The sequence below is a fragment of the Notothenia coriiceps genome, unplaced genomic scaffold (genome assembly GCF_000735185.1).
Source record: "Notothenia coriiceps isolate Sejong01 unplaced genomic scaffold, NC01 NC01_scaffold00000120, whole genome shotgun sequence".
In the NCBI taxonomy this organism is placed as follows: Eukaryota; Metazoa; Chordata; class Actinopteri; order Perciformes; family Nototheniidae; genus Notothenia; species Notothenia coriiceps.
In genome coordinates, this window is record NW_011332821.1 from 58,649 (window position 1) to 83,858 (window position 25,210).

Below are 25,210 nucleotides of genomic sequence, written 5' to 3' on the forward strand. Positions count from 1 at the left end.
AGGGGGGAGGAGGGGGGGGAGTGTGATGATGGGACGGGCTCTGTTGTCACTTGCCACCCAAGACGTGATTCAGCTCCAACAATTACCATTATCTGTTTCCCAGTTTGACGATACGGGACGAATCTGTAATGATGACGAGTGTTTCCTTCGCTCATTGTTGAAGCTGTTTTCTTCCTCTTCTTATTCCGCACCTACCGTCATTGGGTGACAGCACTCCAGCCATTCAGGTACTCAGCTGTGGGAGGAGGCTTTATAAGCGGGCAGTCTTGTGTTTGCAGCTTATGGAGTGCTGTTTGTGTAAACACTGAGCCCAGTGCACACATTGGTTTCCGAGCCGGTGTTTGGACAGTGCGTAAAGTGAAGAGGATCCGCTGCGTTTTTTCTCATCCTTGGATAAACTTGCTTACTTGTTTTCGCAAAACAAACCCCGGATTGCACCTACAATTTACACGCCATGGCTGCACCGATCAAGTTCAGTTTTTCCGTGAGGAGCATCCTGGACCTTCCGGAGCAGGACGCGGAGGCAGCGCCGCGGTCCTCCCCGCTGTACTCCTCCTCCAGCTCGCCCTACAGCTCCTGGATGGACTGCGACCGGAGCCCCTGCATGTGTAAGTAGATGTCTTCAAACCATATTATTGATGCTGAATTTGTTAAATGCCATTTATTGTAATATCATCCATGATTCCACCATAATGTAAATATATGTTTAACATATTCTCGCTTTATTTTTGAAATAGTAAGGACATTCTTTATTCATTTATTTGAATAGATAGATATGTTCACTGATGTTTTCGTATGCTTTATTTTCAAATGATTAAGGATGGATGGATATATACATACATTGATTCATTGATGCATATAGTTCCATATACATATTAAAGATATATCCTTAGATATATTATAATCCTATAGATATAGAAGGATCCATAGATATATTATATACCTATCAATAGATATCGATGCATATAGATGGATAAAGATAGATAGACACTTGAAAAAATGTGAAAATATCCTTTATTTCTTTATCAATTTGTAACATGCACAATTAATTCTCCAGCTTCTGATGAAGGCAGTTTCGAGGCCTCCCCAGACTCCACCAAGCCGGATGACTCGTCCCTGGACTCGGAGCCGGACCGGAGCAAGAAGAGCAAGAAGCGCCGGGTCCTGTTCTCCAAGGCGCAGACCCTGGAGTTAGAGAGGCGCTTCCGGCAGCAGCGCTACCTGTCCGGCCCGGAGAGGGAGCAGCTGGCCCGGGTCCTCAGCCTGACCCCAACCCAGGTGAAGATCTGGTTCCAGAACCACCGCTACAAGATGAAGCGAGGCCGGGCCGAGGGGCTGCTGTTTCAGGACCTGGACCTCCAGCAGCCTCCGATGCTGCGAAGGGTCGTCGTTCCGATCCTGGTCCGGGATGGGAAACCTTTTCACACCTGCTTACTCGACACGGAAAAACTTGGATGTTTACCTCATTCGTCAGCGGTTCCCTTCCCCTTAGCCTACCCCAGTCTTCAGCACCCGTCCCACGTCGCTCTTCCTCCGCGGTACCAGCAGCACTTTCCCGCCGCGGCGGCCTCCAGATTCGCCTGGAGAGACTTTTGGAGCGACTCGGTCCACTTTAATGCCTTCAAGTGAAGGCCTCATCTCCATGCAAAAACTCATTTAGAATTGCATCAAATGTTTTCTGAATGTTTTGCATATTTTCGAGCAACTTAAACATTTAGATTTTCAATATAGAACGAAAGATATTTTGCACATTTTATTTTGATATTTTACTATTTTTTTAAATGCTGATATTTTCTCATATGGGCTTACTGGTGTAGCCTGTAGATTTTGTAATTATCCGGAGAGATAATGTATAATTATTTGCATGTGAAGCTGTTGAAACATGATAATATTTGTATAAATAATTGTTGTTGAAGACAGATAAGGGACAGTATAGCGTTGGGCCACTATTAGCCTGAATGTTTGAAGGAAAGATTATGTTATTTGTTGTCTTTAAGGAGACTTTCCTTAAAGGTTTTAAGTGTAATATGTTTCTTTTTGTGAACGAAATTATTAATAAAAAGTTTCTCATATTTTGTAAGATAACAATTTACTGTCTTTCTTTTTCAATTATCCCCCAGAAGTGTATAATCTGCATACATTTCTGAAATCAAACAGTTGCACAAACACATATTTTTGCAACTGGATTTCTATTTGAAGTAAAAATGTTTTTTTTAAGTGAAAGACTTTCATGTTTCTTTTTAAAATATTTTATAACTTTTCCTATATTCAATTAAAGCTCTAAGTCTATTCAATGCTTTCTAAATTATAGGTTGAAATCTAAAACATATTTAATTTGCAGAATGTAAAATATGTAGCAGGTCATGACAGGAGGCCTTTTATAATGTTAAAAAACTAATTATGCACCGAAAGCTGAGCAAACATCACTCCTAAAAAGGACTGGCTTTGGTTAAGCATAAGAATACCCAGTAAACATTACAGCCTCTTTCACCACAGCACCCTGTTGTCGTCTGGGCTGCTTTTCACTTTTATACAATTCACTTTTGTTATTGTGAGGCAAGTAGGATAGATACGGCTGCTACACTCAATGTGGAGATCTTAGTTTGTGCTGTGAGTTTGATAAGGATATGGTATTTAAAGTGGCCTGAATTAAAAGAAGATATTGACTTTTTACAAGCTTTAATCCTTGATATTTTACTAGATGACTGAAAAAGTGCATTTGAGGAGATGCAGAATGCACTAAAAGCAAGAAACATGCATTTTGGAGACACAGCAGATTTTAGTGTCCATCAAGTGTAGTGGTTCATTGCCATTCATTTGTGCAGTTACATTTGTTTCGCAACAGCAAGGACAGAAATAAGTGAAAATAAGAGCTAAATAAAACTAAGTAAAAGTAGAAATTATGCAAGAGCAATTTAAAAACTCAATTATAAGGCAAAAGTGACAGTTGTCTGACTATAAGCAGCACATTTAGCAGAGTACAGTGTATGTAAACAACATATTTATCCCCAAACCAACTCCAGTGAAGTTAGATTTAGAGAAGAGCTTGTGTTTGATATCATCCTCTCAAAGTGAAAAATCTAATTTAAACGCTTCACCATGAAAAATATGCTTCAGTGTTTAAAATCATGTCAGTATTTCATCAGTGACGAGGGGGGTCTTCTGCTTTCACGCCCCCTATAATGTTGTTTGCTCGTCCTGTGACCCTGCAGCCCATCGTCCCTGTCACCTGGCCCTTTGTCCCCCTCGCTGGGGCCACCTTGTATCACATATGGAGGGGACTGGCCGAACCCCTCAGCTCGCTGCATCTCCCCTTAAACACTCTTTTTGTCTGCGTGTCTCCCCCTGAATGGACCATTGTCCCTCACCCAAAAGGCACCGAGACAAAATCTTTAGTGTTTCAATTCCCGTGATGTTTAATCAGTCCCTGCGACAAATTTATGAGGTTTAACTGCACAATGGTGTTTTAGAGCATCTTGGGGTTTAAGGGTGACAAAGACAGGCTTTTAGAGGTTGCCATTGGTTTTTTAAGTTGGTCAGAGGAATTGTCTGAAAAGGATGGGTTTGTATTAGCCTGCCCATCCTTTAGTTTTACTCACTGGCCTTATACCCGGGCCCCTTTAGGAAAGTTATAAGGTCCACATAAACCAGGCCACAGGAGGAGGTTTGTTAAGATGTTGAAAATAACATTTAATGCATATTAGGTCCTTATCGCCCTCAGAGTTAAGACAAATTCAATGTTCAAATGTTACTACTGGCATTTACCTTGAATATTCATTTCAAACACTTACGTTTGTCCAAATGTTGGCCTTGGTTTTACAGTTTGTCTTTGTCCATTTGCGAACGATATTTTAAAACGTTGCAATTATAAGCTATGACGTAAACAAGATATAATAGTTTTATAGCAAAACATTGGAATACTGTCATACTGAAAATATGTGTTCTTCATGCTGCTTGTTTAAAGGCTCTTTAAGAAAACAGAAGATTGGATGTAGTTAAAATCTCCTTTTACTTCAAAAAAAGATGTGTAATTTTTGTGGTTAAATTATTTGGTGTTTAGTAGACCTAACGCAGCTTTTTAGGTCGTTGGTTGTTTGACGTACAACACAACTAGTAAATTAGCATTTCATTAACTGGTGTCAGCCTATGAGCTGCAGTATTTATGAAGTGAGTTACAGCCTCTGAGCTCTGAGTGGCGTTCTGCAGGTGAACAGCAGCGGGTCAGGGGAGGACAAGGTTTACTTTGTAGACTCAGTCAGAATACAGCAGCTTAGGTGAAATGTGAACGTTTGGATGATTCAGTTGATGATAGACCACTATGAAATGTTGAAACTGGTGCTAAATGGGTTGAGATGTGACAGATTTAGTATGAAGATGAGCAAATATATAGCCCTCTTATTGACTAAAGTGTTTTCAGCGTTTCCATTTAACTGTTCATTGAGATAAATGGAAAATTATTAACTTAAATAAAGTCAGTGGCAGTAAAACAGTCTATTAGCAGATGAATGTGTTCATACAGTGAGGATTTTCCCATCCTGTGACATACTTTCACCTTCTATCTTAAATACTGTATCTTGTGTGTAACTGGAGAAATGACATGACAAGAAAAGATCAACATATGAACCTAGAATAAGCAATATCAGAAAGAAACAAAACTTAATCAGCTCAGCTAGTAAGAAAACTGACCATTTTGTTTAGCCTCAGCTATTCAATCAACATACTGTTAGAAGCATCTGAGACTGAACGTGGAAACTCCCTAAACTCACATTTTGATACATATACAAATGTTTTTACCAATAAAGTTAATGAATATAATAATATACTAAATTGATTGCATGTATAGCGTTTATCCGTCTTAATGACTCGTCAAAGAGCTTTTACATACAGCGTTCACCCATTCATTCAAACAGAGGCAGGGTGCCACCTGCTAAAGGACGCTAACACACACACACACACACACACACACACACACACACACACACACACACACACACACACAGTGTTTAGGTGCCATGCACACATGTTTTTTTATCTTTTTAAAATATATTATTTCCACATAGGCACTACTAAATAAACAAGACTTATCAGGTTTGGCTGATAGGTCATAATTCCTTTTTCTGCCAAGGAAGATTTTTTGCTAGGTTTTCTTTCTGTTGATACTTGTTAAAAGTATGTGACATGGGCAATACACAGGATGGATACATGAATTATATGATTTTGTCAGCATTGCAAGATTTGAGTGCCTATTATGCAATGTAACACTTCCATTTCTGCCCGCTGTTTTATGTGTTGTCCTTATATGTTTCTTTGTTAAGCGACCTTGGGTTGGTGAAAGGCGCTATATCAATTAAAGTTATTATTATTATTATTATTATTATTATTATTATTATTATAGTTCTCTGTGGGTCTGTTACTGTTGTAGCAGCAACCTTTATCTCTCTCACAGACTCACTCACACTCGCACACCGTTGCAACTTGAGGTTAAGTATCTTGCCCAAGGATACAGAATCAGAATACCTTTATTATTCCCACAGAGGGGAAATGTACATTGTTACAGCAAAAAAGCCAGCCATACCTCTAACATGTTGACTTCAGGGGCCGGTATCGAACCCAAAAACTCACTACTTACCGTTCTACCTCACAGCCACAGTCAGCCCTATAATCAGTCTCAACAAAGGTTTTGTAACATCACATTTAGCTGCATGGGGGCTTGAGACATAACATATCTTTGAATATGCAAAACTGATGCAAAACTGATGCTGGACATGAAAATGGCACCTGTTGTGACAAATACAAAAAAAAATGTTTGTACTTTTTATATATATATTTAACAATATCAAAACAACAGCTAAACATAAAATAAGAATAATAGTAAATATGGAAACAAGGCAATGGCAAATAGAGATAACATTACAGGGCAACAGGGACAGTGCTGTGAGTATTTGCAGCAAATGTTGTACAGTGTATGTAAACACCACACTAATATATCATGTGATTAAGTGATGATACCTATCTTGTCTGTAAATACAGTATATGAAGTACATCGATAGTGTTAACTGTAGTGACATTAAGACACCTTTCCCATCTTCACATGATACTTGAAAGTGATTGTTATGATCCAGCTCTCCACTAGAGGGCGCACTAACCCGCTGTATCACTCCTCCCTTCCTGCAGTAAATGAGATCCAACGGGGTGATGTAGCTCTTTGGATTGAGGCAGCTGTTGATCCACTAGGGGCCGTGCTTCACTAAAAAGAGAAAACACCACCATGCGTTACTCTCTTTGAATCCCCACTACTCTGCTGCTGCTGATTGGCTGGAGAAAAATGGCCTCCGTACTACTATTTGCCCTCTAATGAGTCAAGTTATTTGTCCCTTTATGATTTACAGTCCCTTGGGATGGAGGGTAAAAGAAAGCGATGAATTATTATTTGTGTAATGAATGCAGCATAACTTTTTACATCATAACACTTTCCAAATGTTAGGTGATTGGTCTGTTTTTAGAAATGAATAAGATGTAGTCCACCCTGCCACCCGTGATGTTGAAGCTTTTCTTCTTAGTTTTCTCACCTTCTTCTCAGAGTCTATTTTTCTCCTGCAGAACAAGAGTTGTATAAGATGTCACAATAGAGGAAAAACTCAGAAAAAGTTTTGAGGGGAAAAATCCTTCATTTCTGTCTGGACAAAATGTGGCCAAACCTTTGAGCTGTAAAAATGAGATTTAATAGGGATTGTTTTAGGATGCAGGATATATGCAGGCTTTAGTTATTGACCAATGATGGAATTTTCCATTATGTTAAAGTGGACCTCAAATGTTCGTCTTCATGGCTTGAATGTAAAACAACTATAATGTTGCATAATTTGATCTATACGCCCTTTAAGATTTGTGCAATGGAGAAACCTATGTGGATATTTTTCATGCACATGTTTAGTTCAATTTGTGGCTCATTAGCAGATATAATGTGACCTTTTTGCATTTGATTAATCAATGTTTTTTCCATCGATGTGCATGGTTGTAAATACAGTGTGAAGCTTTCCCTGTGATGTTTTTATGTTAACATTTACAGAACACTTATTTATTGCTATTTGTTTAAAGGCTAAATAATAACAGTAACTTTCTCCTTTTTGTTTTAATTGCACAAACTTATGTTTCCCCGTGTGAAGCTCTTCTCTGGATTACATCATGCGCCAATCAGTTCATGAACAACAACGTGAAGCCTCGATAACAAAGCTCGGTAGCCTCATACCCGCCACTTCAAAGTGTCCTCATTATTCTGAGGAATTAGCCCGAACATTTGGACTAATTACCTCTAATTGCTCATAATAGCCGTGTGCCAGAACAGGGGAAAGGTACTGATTTAGATGATTAAGAATGTCTTGCGAAATGCCGTAATTAAGCCAGGCATAAGCAAGATTTACCTTGGATGCAGAAACATGCTGTAATTTTAATTGCCTGTGATTATATGGCCTGCGAATTATGCGCCTGCACCTCGGCTATCATCCAAACAATTTATTTTAACAGTAATATTTAGCCCTGGACTATAGGATAATATTGCTTAATTAAAGATAATTAAGGCAATGGGACGATATGGATTGTTGTGATGTTGTGCACCGCTCTTTAAATTGGACCAGTGCACTTTTCTGCAAGGCTGCAGGTAGTGCACAGATTATTCTGCCGGCAGCCGTGACATATGCAGCCAGAAGCCGTGAAGCCTGCAGAATACACATCTGCTGCGGGTGATCCGCGTGACAAACTGTCAGGATCTGCAGGTCACTGCTGCTCTGCCTGCTGTGCACAGACCCATAATAGCTTGCTGCTGAAGGTGCATCAGCATAAATCTGAGTAAAAGGAAAAATAAACCATTACATTTGGTGTTTTTTGATCCACTTCTAGTTAAAATCATGAAACAAGCAGAGGTTTAGAGTCCCAGTGGAACCAAACTGGATCACAATATTACTCTTGATTAATGTCTGCTCTGCCACCAGAAGACGCTGTGTTTCTTTAATTCCTCCATAAGGAGAGGCGCAGACCTCTGAGCTGCTGGAGGCATCTGCTGCTGCTGCTGCTACACTGACGTGAGACCTGCCGGCAAGACCTTTACAAAACCGAAATCTAATTATAATTGTTAAAATAAGTGCTTTTTTTTCTTTCTCTTTTTCTTACAGTAGAGTTTCAGCTCCGGTTTGATCCTGGCGTCCACTGATTGTGTAAGTTTCAAGTTATTCTATTTTTATTCTGCAATATCTAATATCGTATATGTTTTGAACCCGAAAAGCAGCAGAAATTATAACCTGGTACCCAAATAATAACCTGTTAAGGCCCTTGCTTTACATTTAAACACGGACATTTTTTTTTTTTTAATAATGTGTTACTTTTGATTAAAACAAGGAACATATGGAAGGAATATATAAAAAAAATTAAAGTAGAAAAACTTTAATTAATATTCAAGCTAACTTAACGAAAAATACTATACTAATAGTGTTAATACCCCATTGATGGTTTAAGAAAGGTTTATATTCCTTGTTTGAGTTGAGAAATGTCAGAAAATGTCCCTTTGCGTAAAAGTGTTTTTTGGCTCTAAAACGCACAGAATACTCTACCATTTATTGACCTCAAAGCTGTTCACAAGGAGCCAAAATATTTTATAGTTCCTGTGTAACAATTATAACTGAGTTTTGGTTGAGTTAAACTATGCTCCTTGAGCATTAAGGCAAGATGCTATGAGGCTACCTGCGTCGTGCTGCAGGAGAGTAGCCTACTTGAACGCCGTTAACTTCACATGAGAGTCTCCACTCTCTCCTTCTCCACTCTATTTTTTTTATTTTCTTGTTGTGTTTTTTTTAGCACATCTTTTATACGAGTGTGTGCATCTGCATTTAAGGTAACACGCTGCTTGCGTCCAATGATATCAAAAGGAGAAAAAACGAGGGGGGTTAATCATTTACTCACCCACTTAACACGCGGATGTGTATTTATTTACTTATCAGTATCAGTCAATTTCCCTCCCCGCAAGTGCACTTTTGCATGTCTGAGTACGATAAGGCATAACACAAACAATCCTGCAATCACTGGAGGCCTCTCATGGCCATTAAAAGTCAGTAGTTCAACAGAGGAGTGGTTCTCCAACTCTCAAGTCCATATAGGCCTCCTTTCATCAAGAGGTCCTCGTAAACATCACTACAGTTAATAAAGTGTATTGTGGTCAGTGCAGTCCCAAGGTGCAGCGCTGTGTTTATCAGCCTCAGCAGCAGCTCAGAGACCCCAAACGCAGCAGCTGCAGCAAACCTGACAGCCAGCATTACTGATCATGTACAGCGCATATGTTATTGTCAGTGGGAGGAGAGCACATGTCTTGTAAGTGAAATTACGCTCGGCGAAAGGAGGCAAGAGCTGTTTTGTATTGTTGCCGATGCCCCGCCTCTGATGGTAGCCTTAAACCTGGCACCCAGCTAAAACAAACCAAAGCCAGCACCGAGCTCCCACTCAATCCAATTAAGGCGGACTTGAGGCTCTCTCCTACGTGTTCATCTACCAGGATCGACGTTGAGACAACAGGAACCAGAGGGGCTTTGGCCAAAAAAAAAAAAAGAGAGAAGGAGAGATTGCCTTGCCTTCTAATTTCTCCCTCTCCAGCCCCAGAACAATGTCGATGAGCCCTAAGCATACGACTCCTTTTTCTGTTTCCGATATCTTGAGTCCCCTTGAGGAGAGCTATAAGAAAGTAAGTATGGAGAATAACAACTTGGGGGCACCTCTCACTTCTTACCGGCAGCCGCAGGTCTCTCAGGCGGCGATGCAGCAGCACCACATGGGCCATAATGGGACTATGTCTGCGGCTTACCACATGACTGCGGCAGGTGTTTCCCAGCTGTCACACTCGGCCATGGGGGGCTACTGTAACGGCAACATGGGCGACCTGCCGTCGTACCAGGACGGCATGAGGGGTAGCACCACGGCCACCGGCTGGTATGGAGGCAACCCAGACCCTCGCTTCTCCTCCAGTGAGTATCCTGCACCTGCTTTTGAATTGTGTTGAGGGTGGATAATGCTGAAGCAGATTTTTGTGCATGCTTCGTTGTGTTTCTGTCACCTGTGCTCTAAAGTGGGCACTCTAAGTAATACTGTATTTCACCCAATATGTTTTAATTAAATTACAAGGGAGAAGCAAAATCAGGCATTTCATCTTTGGCTTGCAAGATCTGGAACAAATATTAATATATAAATCATGCCGAAAATATACCAATATCTTATTTAAGATATTGTATTTAATGTATTATATTTATCACATTAATCAAATAATTACTGGCTTTCAGTCGTGAGCTATTGCTGCAATATGTGCCCTCTGGCTTGAATGGTATTAAGATAATACATTAAACGGACTTTGACACGCATTAGTTTGTTTAATGGATAAGGGCACCTGCCAGCAGGAATACTTTCAAAACTAATTTTTACTTCAATGAAATAATCTTCAGGGTTGTTATCTCATGAATGCCACATTATAATATCCATAAAAAAACAATCGAATCTGGATCTCAAAAATGAATTTACATGAAGTTTTCCACATAAAGACAGAATTATTTGTGCACACTTGTTGCGCGTAAAATCAGTAATTTCATTGTGTTTATTTGTTGTTTTTTTCCCCTCAGTTTCTCGCTTCATGGGCTCGTCGTCGGGCATGAACATGGGCAGCATGGGCAGCCTCGGCTCGCTGGCAGATGTGGGTAAAGGCATGGGCTCCCTGTCCAGCACCCCGAGGAGAAAGAGACGCGTCCTGTTCTCCCAGGCGCAGGTCTACGAGCTGGAGCGGCGCTTCAAGCAGCAAAAGTACCTGTCTGCGCCGGAGAGGGAACACCTGGCAAGTATGATCCACCTCACCCCGACCCAGGTGAAGATCTGGTTTCAGAACCACCGGTACAAGATGAAGAGGCAGGCTAAGGACAAAGTGTCCCAGCAGCAGATGCAGCAGGACGGCGGCTCGTGCCAGCAGCAGCAGCAGTCCCCGCGGAGGGTGGCCGTGCCGGTGCTGGTGAAGGATGGGAAGCCGTGCCAGGGCAGCGGCCACACGCCCACATCCTCCGCGGGGACCCTGCACCAGCAAGGGGGCAACAATGTCATGATCATGTCCAACAACTCGTCCGGCCTCGGGCAGCACCAGAGCCAGCAGGTGGGCAGCACGGGCCACTCTCCGGACCTCGCCCCGCACTCCTCCAGCCCCCCCTCTCTGCAGAGCCAGGTGTCCGGCCTTTCCCACCTCAACCCCCCCGGCGCAGAGTACGGCTCGGCCCTGCAGTGCTCGGCCCTGCTTTACGGCAGGACGTGGTGACAGGCACCGGCTGTCATTTAAAACCTTCTATTTAAAGAAAAAGTAGGCCTACATTTCTTTTCTTTCAAGACTCGGCAAGTTTCACTGTAAATGTGCGAACCTGAACAAGAACAAAGTCTTGCATTTTCACCTTTCTGGAAGAATGTGACTTATAACGGAAGGAAGAAGGGGAAAAACATTTCTGACCAGAAACTGCGGAAGTCTTGGGATTTATTTATGTAAATTATATTGAGACAAAAGAAGTGATATAGGCCGCAGTATTTTTTTTGGGGGGGGGGAAAGTGAACCTGAACAGTGACAATGCTGTTACACCCCCCCACAAACACAAGACTCTGATTTATAATAGAATTTAATGTAAGCCGTAGATCTAGCTTGTATATTTCTGTAAAAGGTTTTAGCTATTTGTTGTACAAAGTTTTTGACGCAATTGTTGTCGTTTCATTGGTATTTGTACGTTTTATTTCTTTGTAACTTATATAGATATTTGACTTACTACAAAACAGTCCTATTAATAAATTATGGAAACAAGGCAGTTAAGGTTTTTTTTGTGAAATATGTCAACAAATGCGGTGTAAAAAATGGCCGAAATGTTCCTTTGGGAGGAAACACAGAAGGGCAAAAGTGAAACCATGCGATATTATTATTACCAGGCATACTAATATTACGATTATTATTTGCTCGGTTTTTATTAGGGATGACTTTCTTTGTTTTTTAGCGAATCTTTATTGATTATTTTAGTGAGAACATTTTAAAGATAACCATGTCGTCAAATAGTTTCAGGTTTGGCATGAATGACTAAATCAACACACAGGCTCTTATTCTGACATGCCAATTAAACTAGGGGCTATTATTCTGCTTTATTTTCTGACAAATCACACACCGCTTATCGTTGCAGACTGCAGCTCACACAGGCAGAGCAAACGGAGCCTCTATGAGCTGTTTCTTTTCTCTTTCTGTTGGACTGTCTGTGAGTCAGAAAGGTGAGGTCTTTCGGCTCCCAACATCAAACACAAATGCTGCTCAAAGAAAAAGCTTATCGAGGAAATCCCTGACCAAACAGCGCGGTATTCTTCGGGGCTATCAGCTGGTTTATCAATAATCAATCATGGGAATTGAAAGGAAACGGAGAAAGGCTGTTTGTGGCCGCGGTGTCAATAACAAACCAGCACAAACATTTCTCTTAAAGATTAGACTTTAACCTGTTTTAGGCCGTGTTAATACTGCCAATGTTTCTTCTTTCTTTCTTTTTAAACGGCCTCACACAACCAGTAATTTATTTCTGCTAAATTGTAGGCTCTGTTTATAAAAGCTATAATAATCATCAGGGGCTATTCTCTAGCAAACTAATAGCTCAATGGGTATTAACTGTAAACACTGGCGTTGCTAAGATACGGAGATAACGACAGGTGATTTACGTTTACGGCTGAAAATAAGTGTTTTTAATCCCGTGTTGTGGCAGGTCCTAGAGCTATAATGTCACATATTATTTTGGTCTGAAAATAAGCAATCTTTCCAAAATGAATCTATATGTATTTATATTTTATTTTCCGTCCTAAATGTCTCGTATAAAATAAAATAAAAGTAGGCCTTAACGAAGATTTGTACTAATAAATAGTCCTATTCCTGGACTTGTATCGGCTGTTTTGAGAATCATGATTTATGTACGGACTAGGCTATTTGTTTCAACGCGCGAACTTTTCAGAGTCAATGTGGCCTTTCTGACCCATCATCCTACTTATTTCAGATTTCATCAAAACGACTTGTTTTGAGGTCTTAGTTAAGGCTAAAAATAAAAACAGAAACACCGCTTAATCGGCTGACCATCACTCAACCTAAAAAATACGTAGGCTAGTTTACCCAAAAGGGTATAAGGAGAACCCAATGATGACGAAAAGTGCCTACCGTGGATCATCGCTCAGATGCAGCTGCTCCCAGGCCTGTTTGCACCTGACTCCCCTTGTAATACCTGATTCCTGTCTGTTTGCTGCAATTTTAATCCATTATATTTACTGCTCTATCTGGTAACCCTTTTGTTTTTGCATTAATACAACCTGGTGTAAATGATCGTGTTTATTTTTTAAAGAAATCTTAAAAAATCATCACAGGTTTGCTTTTTGACCTGCCAGCAAATGTAGGATGATATTATAAAGTGATTTTTATTTCAGTGAATAATTCTGGACATGTAACTTCAAAACCAAAACTATTTATTGCACACATTATCAAGATTCATGTAATTTTCCATCTTAATAGGAAACTTCTCTAATGTGCGTGTACCACTTTAAGGCAGCAGCAGATCTTCAGGCCACCAGTCAGCCACCCAAAAAGCCCTTTCGGGGACTTTAAAGTGAAATCTCCCCAGCATCAGAAACTATCTTCTATTAGGTATTTGGCAGAGCTGGTTTTGTTCGGGAGAAAAGTGAAAAGTTTGGGATTACATTACCATGTCTTTGGCGCGGTGTGTGGTCTTTGTGTGCAGCTTGTAGCTGTTGAGAATGACTTGTTGGAAGCGTGTGTGCTCTCATCGCTCTCTTTTGTAGAAACCAACTGAGAAACTCCCAAAGTCCTCCTGGCTTTATGGTAGCTGGTCTCCGTGAACCCCGAGCAATTAGTCCCTAATCTCAAGGTAATCATATTTGAGTTAGTGACTAGCTGTTGAATTTTATTCGCCTATTTAGCTTCAGTATTACTTCTGGGTGATGTGTGGCATCCAAAAATCCTGGTTCATCATTGTAGGGACATCAAACATGTGTGATTCATGCTTCAGTTATTTCCACAAGATTTTTCAGTGGCGTCTAAAAGCAAAACAAATTGTCGTTTTTAAGAAATAAATAAGATACTCATAACCACTAACCACGATTAAGTCGTTTTGTTCATTTAAAAATTGTGTTTTTATTAACGAATATAAAAATGGCTGTTTTTCTACAGTAGGCTACGTTTTACTGCTGTTAAATTCTCAATACATTTTGGGGCAATCAAAATACCCAAAATTCACAAAATACTACACGTTTTTATTTATAAAACTGCCTGAAGAGGAATATTTTTGCAATATTACGCGTTTGCACATCCAATACGTTAATTATCTCCAACTTTAATATATGGGAATATTACATAGGCCTATGTAGGGGGAATTACAAAAAATACACTGATACAAAAAATGTCTTTGTTCATTCCGTTGATTAATTGGAATTCAAGGTTTAAGTGGGATTTCCTGACATTCCTATTGATTAATATGTAATGAAAACATCACGCAGACATGTGTGGCGTTAACAGTGCATTGTGATTAGGTCCTTAAAAATTAAATAAATAGAGAAATCTACTGAAAGTATTGACTTTCAGAGTGTCTTAGCTTTTTATTATTTTAAAGATCCAAGAGCTGGGTGCTGTCCACGGTGCTGAAATATATGTAAATAAAAAATCAGCACAAATGTTAACCAGAATGTGTATCTTTATTATGTCGGTTGAATAATAGTTTCACTGGTTTTTACCTTTAAAAAATCTAACAAATGTTTATAATTCTTCAGAGCTTTTTTTCCAAAACATAACACTTTTTTCTTTTAAAACCACACCACTCTCGTTCCTCTTTCTTAAGTTCCTAAACATTTCATATCAGCAGGCCAAGGCGTTGATGTGCAACACAAATAGGACAATTACTCAACTGCAATCACCCCCTTTGGTAAATGTTATTGTCAGCTAGCTGCAAAAATCTTTAATTGTCCTACGTTTATCTGGTTCTTCAAGCCATTGTTAAAAAAGCGCAAACGAGGGTCATTTGTGAGCTGAAATACTTTGCATGCAAAGCGGAGCACACGATGCTGTAATACTTGACCTTTCAGCATAATTGTTGCAGGCATGAAATGCAGCATTCAGAGCTCGCTGAGTGGAGTCCTTTCTCTCTCCTCCCTCTGATGAACAAAGCGCATTTTATACATCTTCGGTGTATTTGATTTTTTTTTTTTGGGGATTTTTTCTTTTGAAGGCAATGTCTCTGGGACTGGCTGCAATTTAACTTCATTTCAATAATACTGCTCGGGCGAAACAAACGGCACAAATCACAAGATTTCTCAATTCAAGACTTAACAATGGACTAAGCATCCCCCCCAAAAAGCTGAAAACATGTAACAAGGTTTCTTTATAGTTTTGACATGACAGGCCTTTAACTAAGGATTTTGGTTTGAAATTCAAAATGATTTTAAAATATAGAAGAATCTCCAAAAAAACTAACATTTTATATTGTGTAGTCTTCAGACCTGAAATTAATATTTAACAACAAACAGAGTAGTCCAAAACCTAAGAGATGGATGGAAACAGTATTTTACACATTATTTAAACTCATAAAGATCAAAAACAAAAATATATAATAGCAAATCTGTGAATATTTAGTTTTGAAATGTTGAATATAACTGATCCTCTTCATGTGGAGCAACAACAAAGAAACAGAATTATTGAATGACAATATAAAATTCAACTGAATTCTAATATAAATGCATTCTGTGATATTCTATAAGGAGCAATCAGCTATAAACTCTTTCTTGGTCGTGGTTAATCTTATTCTTTATACCTAGTTTTATTTGCACAATAATCTAGCAAATGTTATATAATTTAAATGTTCATAACTCTGGTATTCTACTCCTGATGCTTTTATAGTAAACCCACACTTGAAAGAAGAAAAACGCCTCCCTCCTTCTTTTGAGGAGCTAAACAGAAGTTAGAAATAAAATACATCACACGACTGAAGCTTTAGATACTCTGAGTGACTCTAAACATGCAGGGTGAGTCCCGAGAGGAAATAAATCAAATCAACATTGGGATAGAAAAAGTGTGTGAGGCTGCAGTAGAGAGAGCTAGCTAGCCACTAGCTTACAGATGGGACCACAACCAAATTAAAGATGACTAAACTAAAATATTTCCTACGTTTTAGAAAACAACAAAATATAAATGATGTCTCCACACAGGGTAACATTACATGTTACTTGTTAGACACTTTCATCCAAAGCGAGTTACATACTGTGGGCAATCCCCACAGGAGCAATTTGGGGTGAAGTGTCTTGCCCAGGGACACAACGACATGCTGACTGCGGTGGGATTTGAACCTGTGCTCCCCTGATCCGCACACCAACGCTCTACCCACTGCGCCACACGCCTAACATTATCAACAAATGTAACTTTCTTCTTTCTTTAAAGTCTTAAAGATTTGGTGCTTACAAATGACACTTCGTAAAAGTCTTCAAAGCATATTTTCATGGCATAAAATTGAGAATTAAAACAGTAAATGTGGACCCACAACAATAGCCTGGTGGGATATCTAAAATAAAAAATAAGTGGTCCATTACCTGATCCCTGTGGGGTCTCATGTTTGATGAAGTGGATCATAGCGAGAAAGACTGTTTCCTGATGAACATTCAGATTTAGTTTTGTTACAGAATGAGTAACTGTTCTCGTCACAAACACCAGCTTTTTGAGCTGTAAACTCGTTTGTAGGCATAATAAAAAATGAAAATGCAATGGCGACCATATCTTTCCGCCTTTGATCTGTTTGTTCCATCTTTATCCCAACCTGTTATAGAAGGTCTTTAGTTGTTAAAATACTGAATGTCAATTAAAATAGGGCTACATTCAACATAAATAGTCCTAAGATCACTTTTTGGTTAAAAATATTAAAGGACACTACGATACATAATGCCAAATTACCCTTCCCTCCAACAACACACACTTCTCACCTTCCTAACTTTCACTATGACACCCATTGGTCAAAAGGATTTAGCAGGCAGAAAGACATGTTAGTGCAGAATTAATCATAGAGGCTGAGCGAGCTGGTTATGTTTGTAATTCTCATCTCGATGGAAACCTCATGATCGTTTACGTACAGAAATAAAGTAATATCCGCTCTTTTAGGCCAAACATTGTGGGCAGTGATACTCAAACCCTTTCGGTGAGTTGTTGATGAGACCAGACTATAGTCTCATGAAGATGAATGGCACATTAAGTTAACTTAACATTGCATGAATGGAGGAAAGAACTTTCCTCAGCAAAGTGCTCCGGATAACTTAGTAATCCGCTATATTTTAACATTTTTTAGATATATATATAAGGACATTTATGTAGAGTAAAGAATATTTCATATGTAAAAAAGGTGGGCTATTTTGGATTAGTTTAAATGCCAAATGTTCTTTCCAATTCTTGAAACATTGTTTTACCAAACATGTCCTCACAAACTCAGTCAACAACAGATGTTGCCCAAAAAATATTATCGGCCATGATCAATCACTTTTGTGCAACCTATAAACACTGCAGAGCTACCACCTCAAACTGGTCTAAATGGGGGCAAACTGTTATATGCCCTGCACAAAAAAAAACCTCCTCCATTTGTTTACATTATTTTAAAACATGTTACTTATAACCCCATTTGCCGTCAGACATGAGCATGCATGGCATGCAATGTGGAATAACTACAGGTTACATACAAAAGTGTTGATGTTTTAAACTCAATTAGGAACTATAGAAGGTCTCCACAAGGATAGAGATGTAAGAAATGCGTGTGTTTGTGTGTTTGTGTGTTTGTGTGCTGGTTTGCGGATACATTTGTGTTTGAGTGCTGGTATCCGGCTAAATTTGTGCGTGTGCTGCTGTGTGGCTAAATGTATGTGTGTGCTCCAGTTAAACATGCCAATTAAAGGGGACCAGGCTGAAGCTGAGTTGTCATGTCTGTGTACAGTAGCAGCAGGAGTCCTTTAGAAACCAACGAGCCATCACTAACCCCGTTAACACCAAACCCTCCACACCGACCCGCTGCTCGCTCTAGAGGCCTGCAGCAATAACTCTGAAAGTCTGAATAGTCCAAGGCTATTCCTTTCAAATGGGAAGACCTTAAGTGAATTTCAATTAATCTGCATGACATCAACATGAGGGCACTTAAGATATACACATTATATAATACCTTTAACATAACATCCAGAAAAGTTTAACTTTAAAAGTTATAGGTAACATAAAGAGAGATGGTGGGAAGTGCATTTACGTAGTGCCTCTGTATTCAAAGTTTATACTTTTACATCCCTTTATTTCAGAGGAATAATACAAATGTTAATGTTTACATCACTAAGAGTATTCATTACATTAGTTAGACGCTTTTATCCAAAGCGTTCCATTCAGTACTGTGGACAATCCCCACAGGAACAATTTGGGGTGAAGTGTCTTGGGGACACAACGACATGCTGACTGCAGTGGGACTCGAACTTGCTACCCCCAGATTTGAAGTCCATCACACTATCCACTGAGCCACAGCCATATTCTAGTTGTAATTAGAAGAAACTATACAATTAAGACGTAAAATGACCACATGCTACATATATCTATTCCCACTGATTGAACTCTACTCAAAATAGTGGTTAAAGTTTACCCAATGAGCCAAATATAAAACCACCTCTTAAACATTAATACATTAATAGAAATTATCCGAGTGGATCATTCTGCATGATGAATAGAATATGCAGTCTTTTCCAAATTGGTAAAAAAAAAAAAAAGAAGTGATTTTCCTATGCATTTGACTCTATTTAGCTACATATAGATAAAAAAAAACACTGAAGCAAGCATATAGGCTTCCTTAATCACCCAGCTGTTCACCAGTGACTCCTCTTTGATGGCTCCATACTGAGATTTCCTGCCTATACAAGTTGCACAGGCGACAGAAACAGATATATTAAAAAAAACTTAAAACCCAACATATAGCACACATCACTATTGGCTTGAACATTACTTCTTGGTGATCTTACTATTAATTGAGTATACGGGGGTCAGGAAACCTGGGCTGTGCTCTTGGCTTAATCTTACTGACACAATATTCTCATTGCCAAACTTAAAGGGTCTGGTATTTCCCCATTTAACTTTTGCTTAGACACTGTATAACATTATATGGTGTCCCACAAGGGAGTTACTTGGGTCCTCCCTTATTTTCCTATTTGTACGTACTATATTTACTATGTGTTGATAACATGCAGATGAAGGCTATTTCTCTAAAACAATAACACCATCTCACTTCTCCTTTTCATTGCTTTTGGAACATTTTTGATATACTTGTATTTATTTTTTTGCTATCAATTTGGGACCATTTGTTGTTTTTAAGCTTCCATTGGCAAATGTTTATACGCATACTTATGTCTCATTCTGATCTTTTATTTGTAGTTGATTTTATCTTTTTTTATTGATAATGTTGTTGTTTTTTAATAAGGGTAAGGGTCTTTTTTTATTAGATTATTGTGTGTGTGTTTGTGAACCCTTAGGGAGAATATTGTCACCACTTTGTAAAAGCTAATCAAATATAGGATAATTGATCATTTAGAGAATTTTATATAAACAAATACTATATATATTGTTTGGTGAAAGTAAATCCTGAAAAGCCAACATTAATATAAATATGTATATATACAGTATTGTTATTTATTTGCTTTGGCCCATTAGCATAAAAGGCTACCATTTTAAAATGACCTAAAAACAATTAGTGATAATTATTTTAGTAAATTATAAAGACTTGCTCTTAGTAAAGTGGGAAAACTTGGGCAAACCACATGGTTCCCCAGTCAGTCCATTCTTCAGTGTGCGTGAATAGAGGGGTATGTCTCTGCTGACTAAAAAAAATTCCTTGAATGTTGCTTCACAATAAGAAATCAAGATCCCAAAGGCCAGACATTTGACAGCTTAATGAGTTCAGGCAGCAATCACTTGGCCAGGCCCATTTTAACCCGAGCATCACATAGCCTTTGAGCTGAGCTGAGAAAACGCACATTTAACTCAGTAAAGGCGCACATAACTACAGGTTCATAAAAACACAGGGTGGAGGTGGGTGTAAATTGGTCCTGTATATAGGACCTGTTGAGACTTCCATGTTTTGTACAGCAACCGGGAGGAGGGGTGATATTTGCCCCGTAATGAAATATGTCATTACGAGGAATTCATGTGACACAAAAGGGACGACAGTCAAAAATTGCCCCACTGCTGTTCAGTAATTACATAGTTTGCCCTGGCAGCGCCTTCAGGCAGGTGGCTAGTCCATCATGCAAATGGTTTGGCTGTGCCGACATAATTAGCCACTGCGAGCCGCTTAAATTAACAATTAGCTAACATGCAATTCTGTTCACAACTCTGTAGTTCTCTTTTTAGGGCCAATTGTCACTGTATGTTATTCCGGTTGCTGAATAGCTCAGTAGAATATGTGATTTCCTACTTGGTCAATTTACAGGCTAAACGAACTGCAGAATCGGGGTTTATATCCTAATCCCCCATAAATAAAGAGCATGCTATAGGCCTATATGTGCTGCATTATGTTAAACACTTAGCATTAAAAAGCCCATAACAGGCATCTCAGGCAGGCTGACAGGCAGCTCAATAAAGGGGTGTCAGGTGTTGATAGTAAAATGACAGTTTAACAGAAAACAGTAGCAGTAAGTGGGAGTGAATCGGATTCGGAGACCACATGCTGCGTCTCAGTCAGCCCAAAAGGTTCTGCTTTTCTAACCTCTCCACTGATCCCCTTGCAGCCGGCGTCCTAAACACCATTGCCTTACTGCGGGCCAATCACGGCCCACCCACTCTCTCATTATTCTCGCTGCCCTCCGACATGACACGGGAACAAAGTAGACATTAAGCAACATTAAACCCGGGGATGGGAGTAGTCAGGAGCCCGTTATCTGTTAATGAAGGAAAACACATGCGGAGCGATACACATAGAAGGTAATCAATAGAGAGGCCGGACAAAGAGAATCGGAGCAGCCCCCAAAAAAAGGGAAATGCAAATCAATTAGAATCGTTGTTTGCTTTGAAACCGTTGAGTCTATTTCCATTAATTACATGTTCATTAAAAGTAATTCGTCTAGGCTACACAGCAACAACAGTTGTCTCCTCCCTTGGCCTTTTTTGAAGGGAATGATGGACAAGACACTGGCTGGGATCCAAGTCCCTTTTTAAAGTGTTTAATCTAACTCGGTGTTAAATTAGTTTAAGGCATTTGTATTTATCTCAAAAAGACCATGTTTTGGTCCATTTAATAAGGCTTAAAAAACTCCATGTTGTCCATGGTTATCATTCTAAAACAATTTATGTAACACTTATATTCACGCTCATTTGTTTTAGACTGCCCACTTGCTTTTAAAAACCAGCACTCTGTTGTTTGACTGAGTGTTGTGTTAAAATGTCATGTTTCACCATCATGATCAGTATGCTATCTTATCTCCTTTTTACACAATCAGAGTTGCTTTTACCAAAGGCCCACAACCTCTTGTTGGTTGCTATAGCATTTTCAAGCACCATTCTGCTAAATCCCAACCCCCACATAGACCTGCTCTGCACACTTGTAATAAATTATCCTCAAGTGAAACGACTAAAAACGAGCTGGACCAGATCCGGACAGGGCCACTCTACTGAATCACAGCTCGAAAACATTTTATTTTTGTGTGACCCCCAAAGCTTTTATGCAGTCAATACATGTGTCTGGGTCTTTCAGTGCATACCCTCAAAGCCTGCCCTCTCTAGTGGCCTACTGTTATTGCAGCTCTTATCCACCTGCTTATCACTGATGTTATGCAATCATTTTGAAACAGACAAAATCTGTAGGCGGCTGGATGCATCTCATGCAGAGCGTCCTCCTTATCCTACAGCAGCCTGAAGTGCAAACATATGCGTCTGCAACGGCAGCGAGAAGAGCACTGATTTGTGGATTAATTAAACATTTCTCCCCCAAAAATGCCCCCTAAAAGCACACGTTCACAATGCCGTACAACCAAGTTTAGTGGTGAACAAGTGGAAATTTGAATCAGCCTCTTTATTCTATGAGCCTCATCTGTTACCAAATTGAATGCAGATTGAAAATAATTTTCCAGCTCTTGACTCCAGCTATTCACGGCTCTCTGAATTGGGTTTTCTACTCTCACATTGCCACACAAATGTAAATAAAGGCATTTAAGACTTGATAACACATTTTAAATGATTGCTTGGTTGTCAGTTAAGGATGCTGTCTAATGTGCATAGAGAGATCAAAGATCACACAGTGTTAAGTATTGTAAATTGTTTATATAATGAATGAATAATGATATATTATATTGATGATCTGGATTGTATTAATGTTACAACTTATAACAGTAAGTGGCAAATGATGAATAGATTGTCTTAGATCTTTATTTTATATTTTGCGGCAGCTTTCCACTGCAGTTTTATGATTTTTTTAAATACCTTAACATATGTACAAATCAAAAATCTGCTAACCTCATTTGCGCTCAGTGGTTTCCCCGTGCAGGACCAGTGCCTGCTGGGTTTTGGCAGGAAATCAATACAGGGAGGGAAAAGCTGTTCTAATCATCTGTACATTTACCATCACAATCAACAATCAAAGCCAAGACCTGAATCTTTATTTGTAGGCCTGAACGGAACAATTTTCCCACTGTGAAAGGCAAGCTAAATTAGAACCCTTGGTTCCTGTTAGTAGCTCTTAATGGCTCTGATTTGTGAACTGCTAAATGAGGTTATGTAAATTGATCCTGAATGTAGGAAGAGGCCCCCAGGTGACAGGTGCAGCCGGCTGGAGGGGGGGGGAACGCTGTCACGAAATAAGGAGGGAGGAGGTGGGGTGGGGTGATACAGGGAGATTTTATATTTGTAGGGCAACCGGGGGACAGATTTACAGACTGAGGTGAGAAAGGTTGTCTGATTGAAAAGTGCTATGTATTAAAACTAGCATGTTAATATTCATAAGGATTTAGCAACACATATGGAATATAGGCTCATTTGCTTATGTATTAAATACTATTTTGATGTTTGAACTGAAATGTACTTCAGTATTTTAATTTACCAACTACAATATAATAGTTGAAACATATATGTTAAAAGTGATTTCTTTTTTAAGTATTTAAAAAATGTATAATGCATTACAATAATGTATTTATTGGCAGATATTTGTCCTTTTTAAATATTGAATGAAATCGTTGTTACAAAAAATGACTTCATGTTGATATAATGCAATGTTGAGACGTTAAAGTACACATACAATCACTTATACACTTTGAGCCCAAAGCATATGATCGGATAATATGTAATGCATTTATACGGACTGAACAAACCTGTAGCAAAAACTTATTAAAAATAAGCAGCATCACCTCAAACATGTAAATATTAAAATGCTGCCTAAACAGTAAATATTAAGTAGAGATACTCAAAAAGTTTAATATAATACTCTGACAGGGCCTTTTCTACTGCATAAAGAGTATTCTACTTTTGTTGGTTTAAGTAGGCTACTTGCTAAAACGTTAGTACTTAAAATGTCCTGCTAAGTAATGTGTCTACTTTGCAAAATGTGCATTTACAGCCATTTGTACATTACATGCTTCTGCATAACATCAATTTCTGATTTGTTTTCTTTCAGTTATCTCGTGTTTTCGCCGGTATGTCTGGCTCTGGCAGACGGCCATGTTTCAGACGCGTCTCCACAGCTCTCACTGAGGATGTAATAACAAGAGAACTATCAACATACAGCCTCTCAGGGAAAGACGGCTGAGTGACTGAAGCACTCTGAATCACCGCACTTCACTCCGGCCATTTAGACTCTGCTGGTTCCTATCCAAGCTCGGGACCGTCTTTCGACCTGAGGAGTGAGTAACTAAGTATAACATGTACTTTTTTGGGACATAACTGAACATTTAAATGACAAATGTGAAACTTTAAAAAAAAAGGTGGTTCAAGAGGATCAAAATCCGAAGCAACTAGCAAACTGCATACAAACGTAGCTCCACCTCTACCAGTCACATTAATGTACTGCACAATTATCACTAATCCAACCATATAATGAGTATGCATACTGTATGTAGTGTGCATAGTCACATTAATTGATACATTGCATTTGTACTTTTTAGCAAGGTTTTAAATGCAGGACTTTGAGTTGTTAAACGAAACATGTGAGATGGCCTTAAAGTGCTTAGAAAGAAAAGTAATATGTCAATTTTATAAAAGCTAGTCAATTAGCCTTTTTATGACATTTTCACCACTATGACTGATACTGTGTTAGCTCACTAGTTTAACATATGTGTCATGTTGTTTTTGCCAGTTGTGTGATGTCAAGCAACAGTAGGCTACAAGGTCACATGACAGAGTTAAAGTTAATAGAAAACAATTAACCTCTTGAATCTCTCCATACATGCAAGGGAACCTGTTTTAAGCTGATTAAGCGGTAGTACATGTGAGGGCTGAAGTAATAGTGGCTTTGCATCTTCCTCTTGCTGATTGGAAATGTGTCACAAACAGCAATGTGCTGCAGTAAAAGCCAGTTAATAACTTTATGAGGATCCTTAGCGCTTTGTCCATATCATTAATGCTCTTCACAGTCAGAAGTGGCTTAAAGCAATACGCTGCCTGCCTACCCCTGTGGCTAACTTTGACTGCGTTAAATAGGAGTGTGGTGTTTTTCCACATAACGTTCACTCACTGAGAGTTATGTGAAGCTAGGTTTGCCTGTGTAAGCAGTAAAAGCCTTTTTCTGTCTTCATTTAGTCAGTCCTGTCTTGCAACATGTTTTTGGCAATGTTGGCGAGTTGTTCTGCACATTGTTTGTTAAGATTCTGATAAATGTTCTAATCCATAACCATTTCCCTTAACCATCAAGGGGGGAGTTTACCTTACTGCAATACTAGGCTACTTTGGTTTAGTAACCAATATTTACATTCATGCTAGCCTGCACTGGAGCCTGCGTTGTGTTAAGCTAACAAGTGAAACTAGTAAAATATCTAAACATATTCCATTACATTTTCAATAGATATTCATGTATGCATCCTGAAACCTTTATTAACATGTTGCACCATTTATGATTGATAATGAGTTTAAGTGAAATGTTACAACTCTTGACTTAGCATGATTTGT

At 39.1% G+C, this 25,210-nt stretch overlaps 2 protein-coding genes across 4 annotated transcripts; both read left to right on the forward strand.

The window, feature by feature from the left end:
* The first annotated feature begins 454 nt into the window (after nucleotides 1–454).
* nkx2.9 (NK2 transcription factor related, locus 9 (Drosophila)) lies at nucleotides 455–1,629 on the forward strand. Its single transcript, XM_010769150.1, has 2 exons — nucleotides 455–608; nucleotides 1,058–1,629. Exons 1-2 carry the CDS (start codon nucleotides 455–457, stop codon nucleotides 1,627–1,629), a joined length of 726 nt encoding a protein of 241 aa, XP_010767452.1.
* A 6,410-nt stretch (nucleotides 1,630–8,039) lies between these two features.
* nkx2.1 (NK2 homeobox 1) lies at nucleotides 8,040–11,913 on the forward strand. Of its 3 annotated transcripts, XM_010766810.1 has the most exons (4): nucleotides 8,040–8,075; nucleotides 8,166–8,207; nucleotides 9,773–10,001; nucleotides 10,647–11,913. In XM_010766810.1, exons 3-4 carry the CDS (start codon nucleotides 9,794–9,796, stop codon nucleotides 11,321–11,323), a joined length of 885 nt encoding a protein of 294 aa, XP_010765112.1. In that variant the 5' UTR covers nucleotides 8,040–8,075; nucleotides 8,166–8,207; nucleotides 9,773–9,793; the 3' UTR covers nucleotides 11,324–11,913. The 3 variants fall into 3 exon arrangements, with proteins under 3 accessions (XP_010765112.1, XP_010765179.1, XP_010765043.1); XM_010766877.1 differs by lacking the exon at nucleotides 8,040–8,075 and having other exon boundaries at nucleotides 8,155–8,207; XM_010766741.1 differs by lacking the exons at nucleotides 8,040–8,075; nucleotides 8,166–8,207 and having other exon boundaries at nucleotides 9,385–10,001.
* Nucleotides 11,914–25,210: the final 13,297 nt, after the last annotated feature.

Coding starts and splice junctions, on each gene's coding strand:
- nkx2.9 (XM_010769150.1), top strand. CDS start 455: ATGGCTGCACCGATCAAGTTCAGTTTTTCCGTGAGGAGCATCCTGGAC. Junction 609..1,057: donor CGACCGGAGCCCCTGCATGT/GTAAGTAGATGT, acceptor TTAATTCTCCAG/CTTCTGATGAAGGCAGTTTC.
- nkx2.1 (XM_010766741.1), top strand. CDS start 9,644: ATGTCGATGAGCCCTAAGCATACGACTCCTTTTTCTGTTTCCGATATC. Junction 10,002..10,646: donor AGACCCTCGCTTCTCCTCCA/GTGAGTATCCTG, acceptor TTTTCCCCTCAG/TTTCTCGCTTCATGGGCTCG.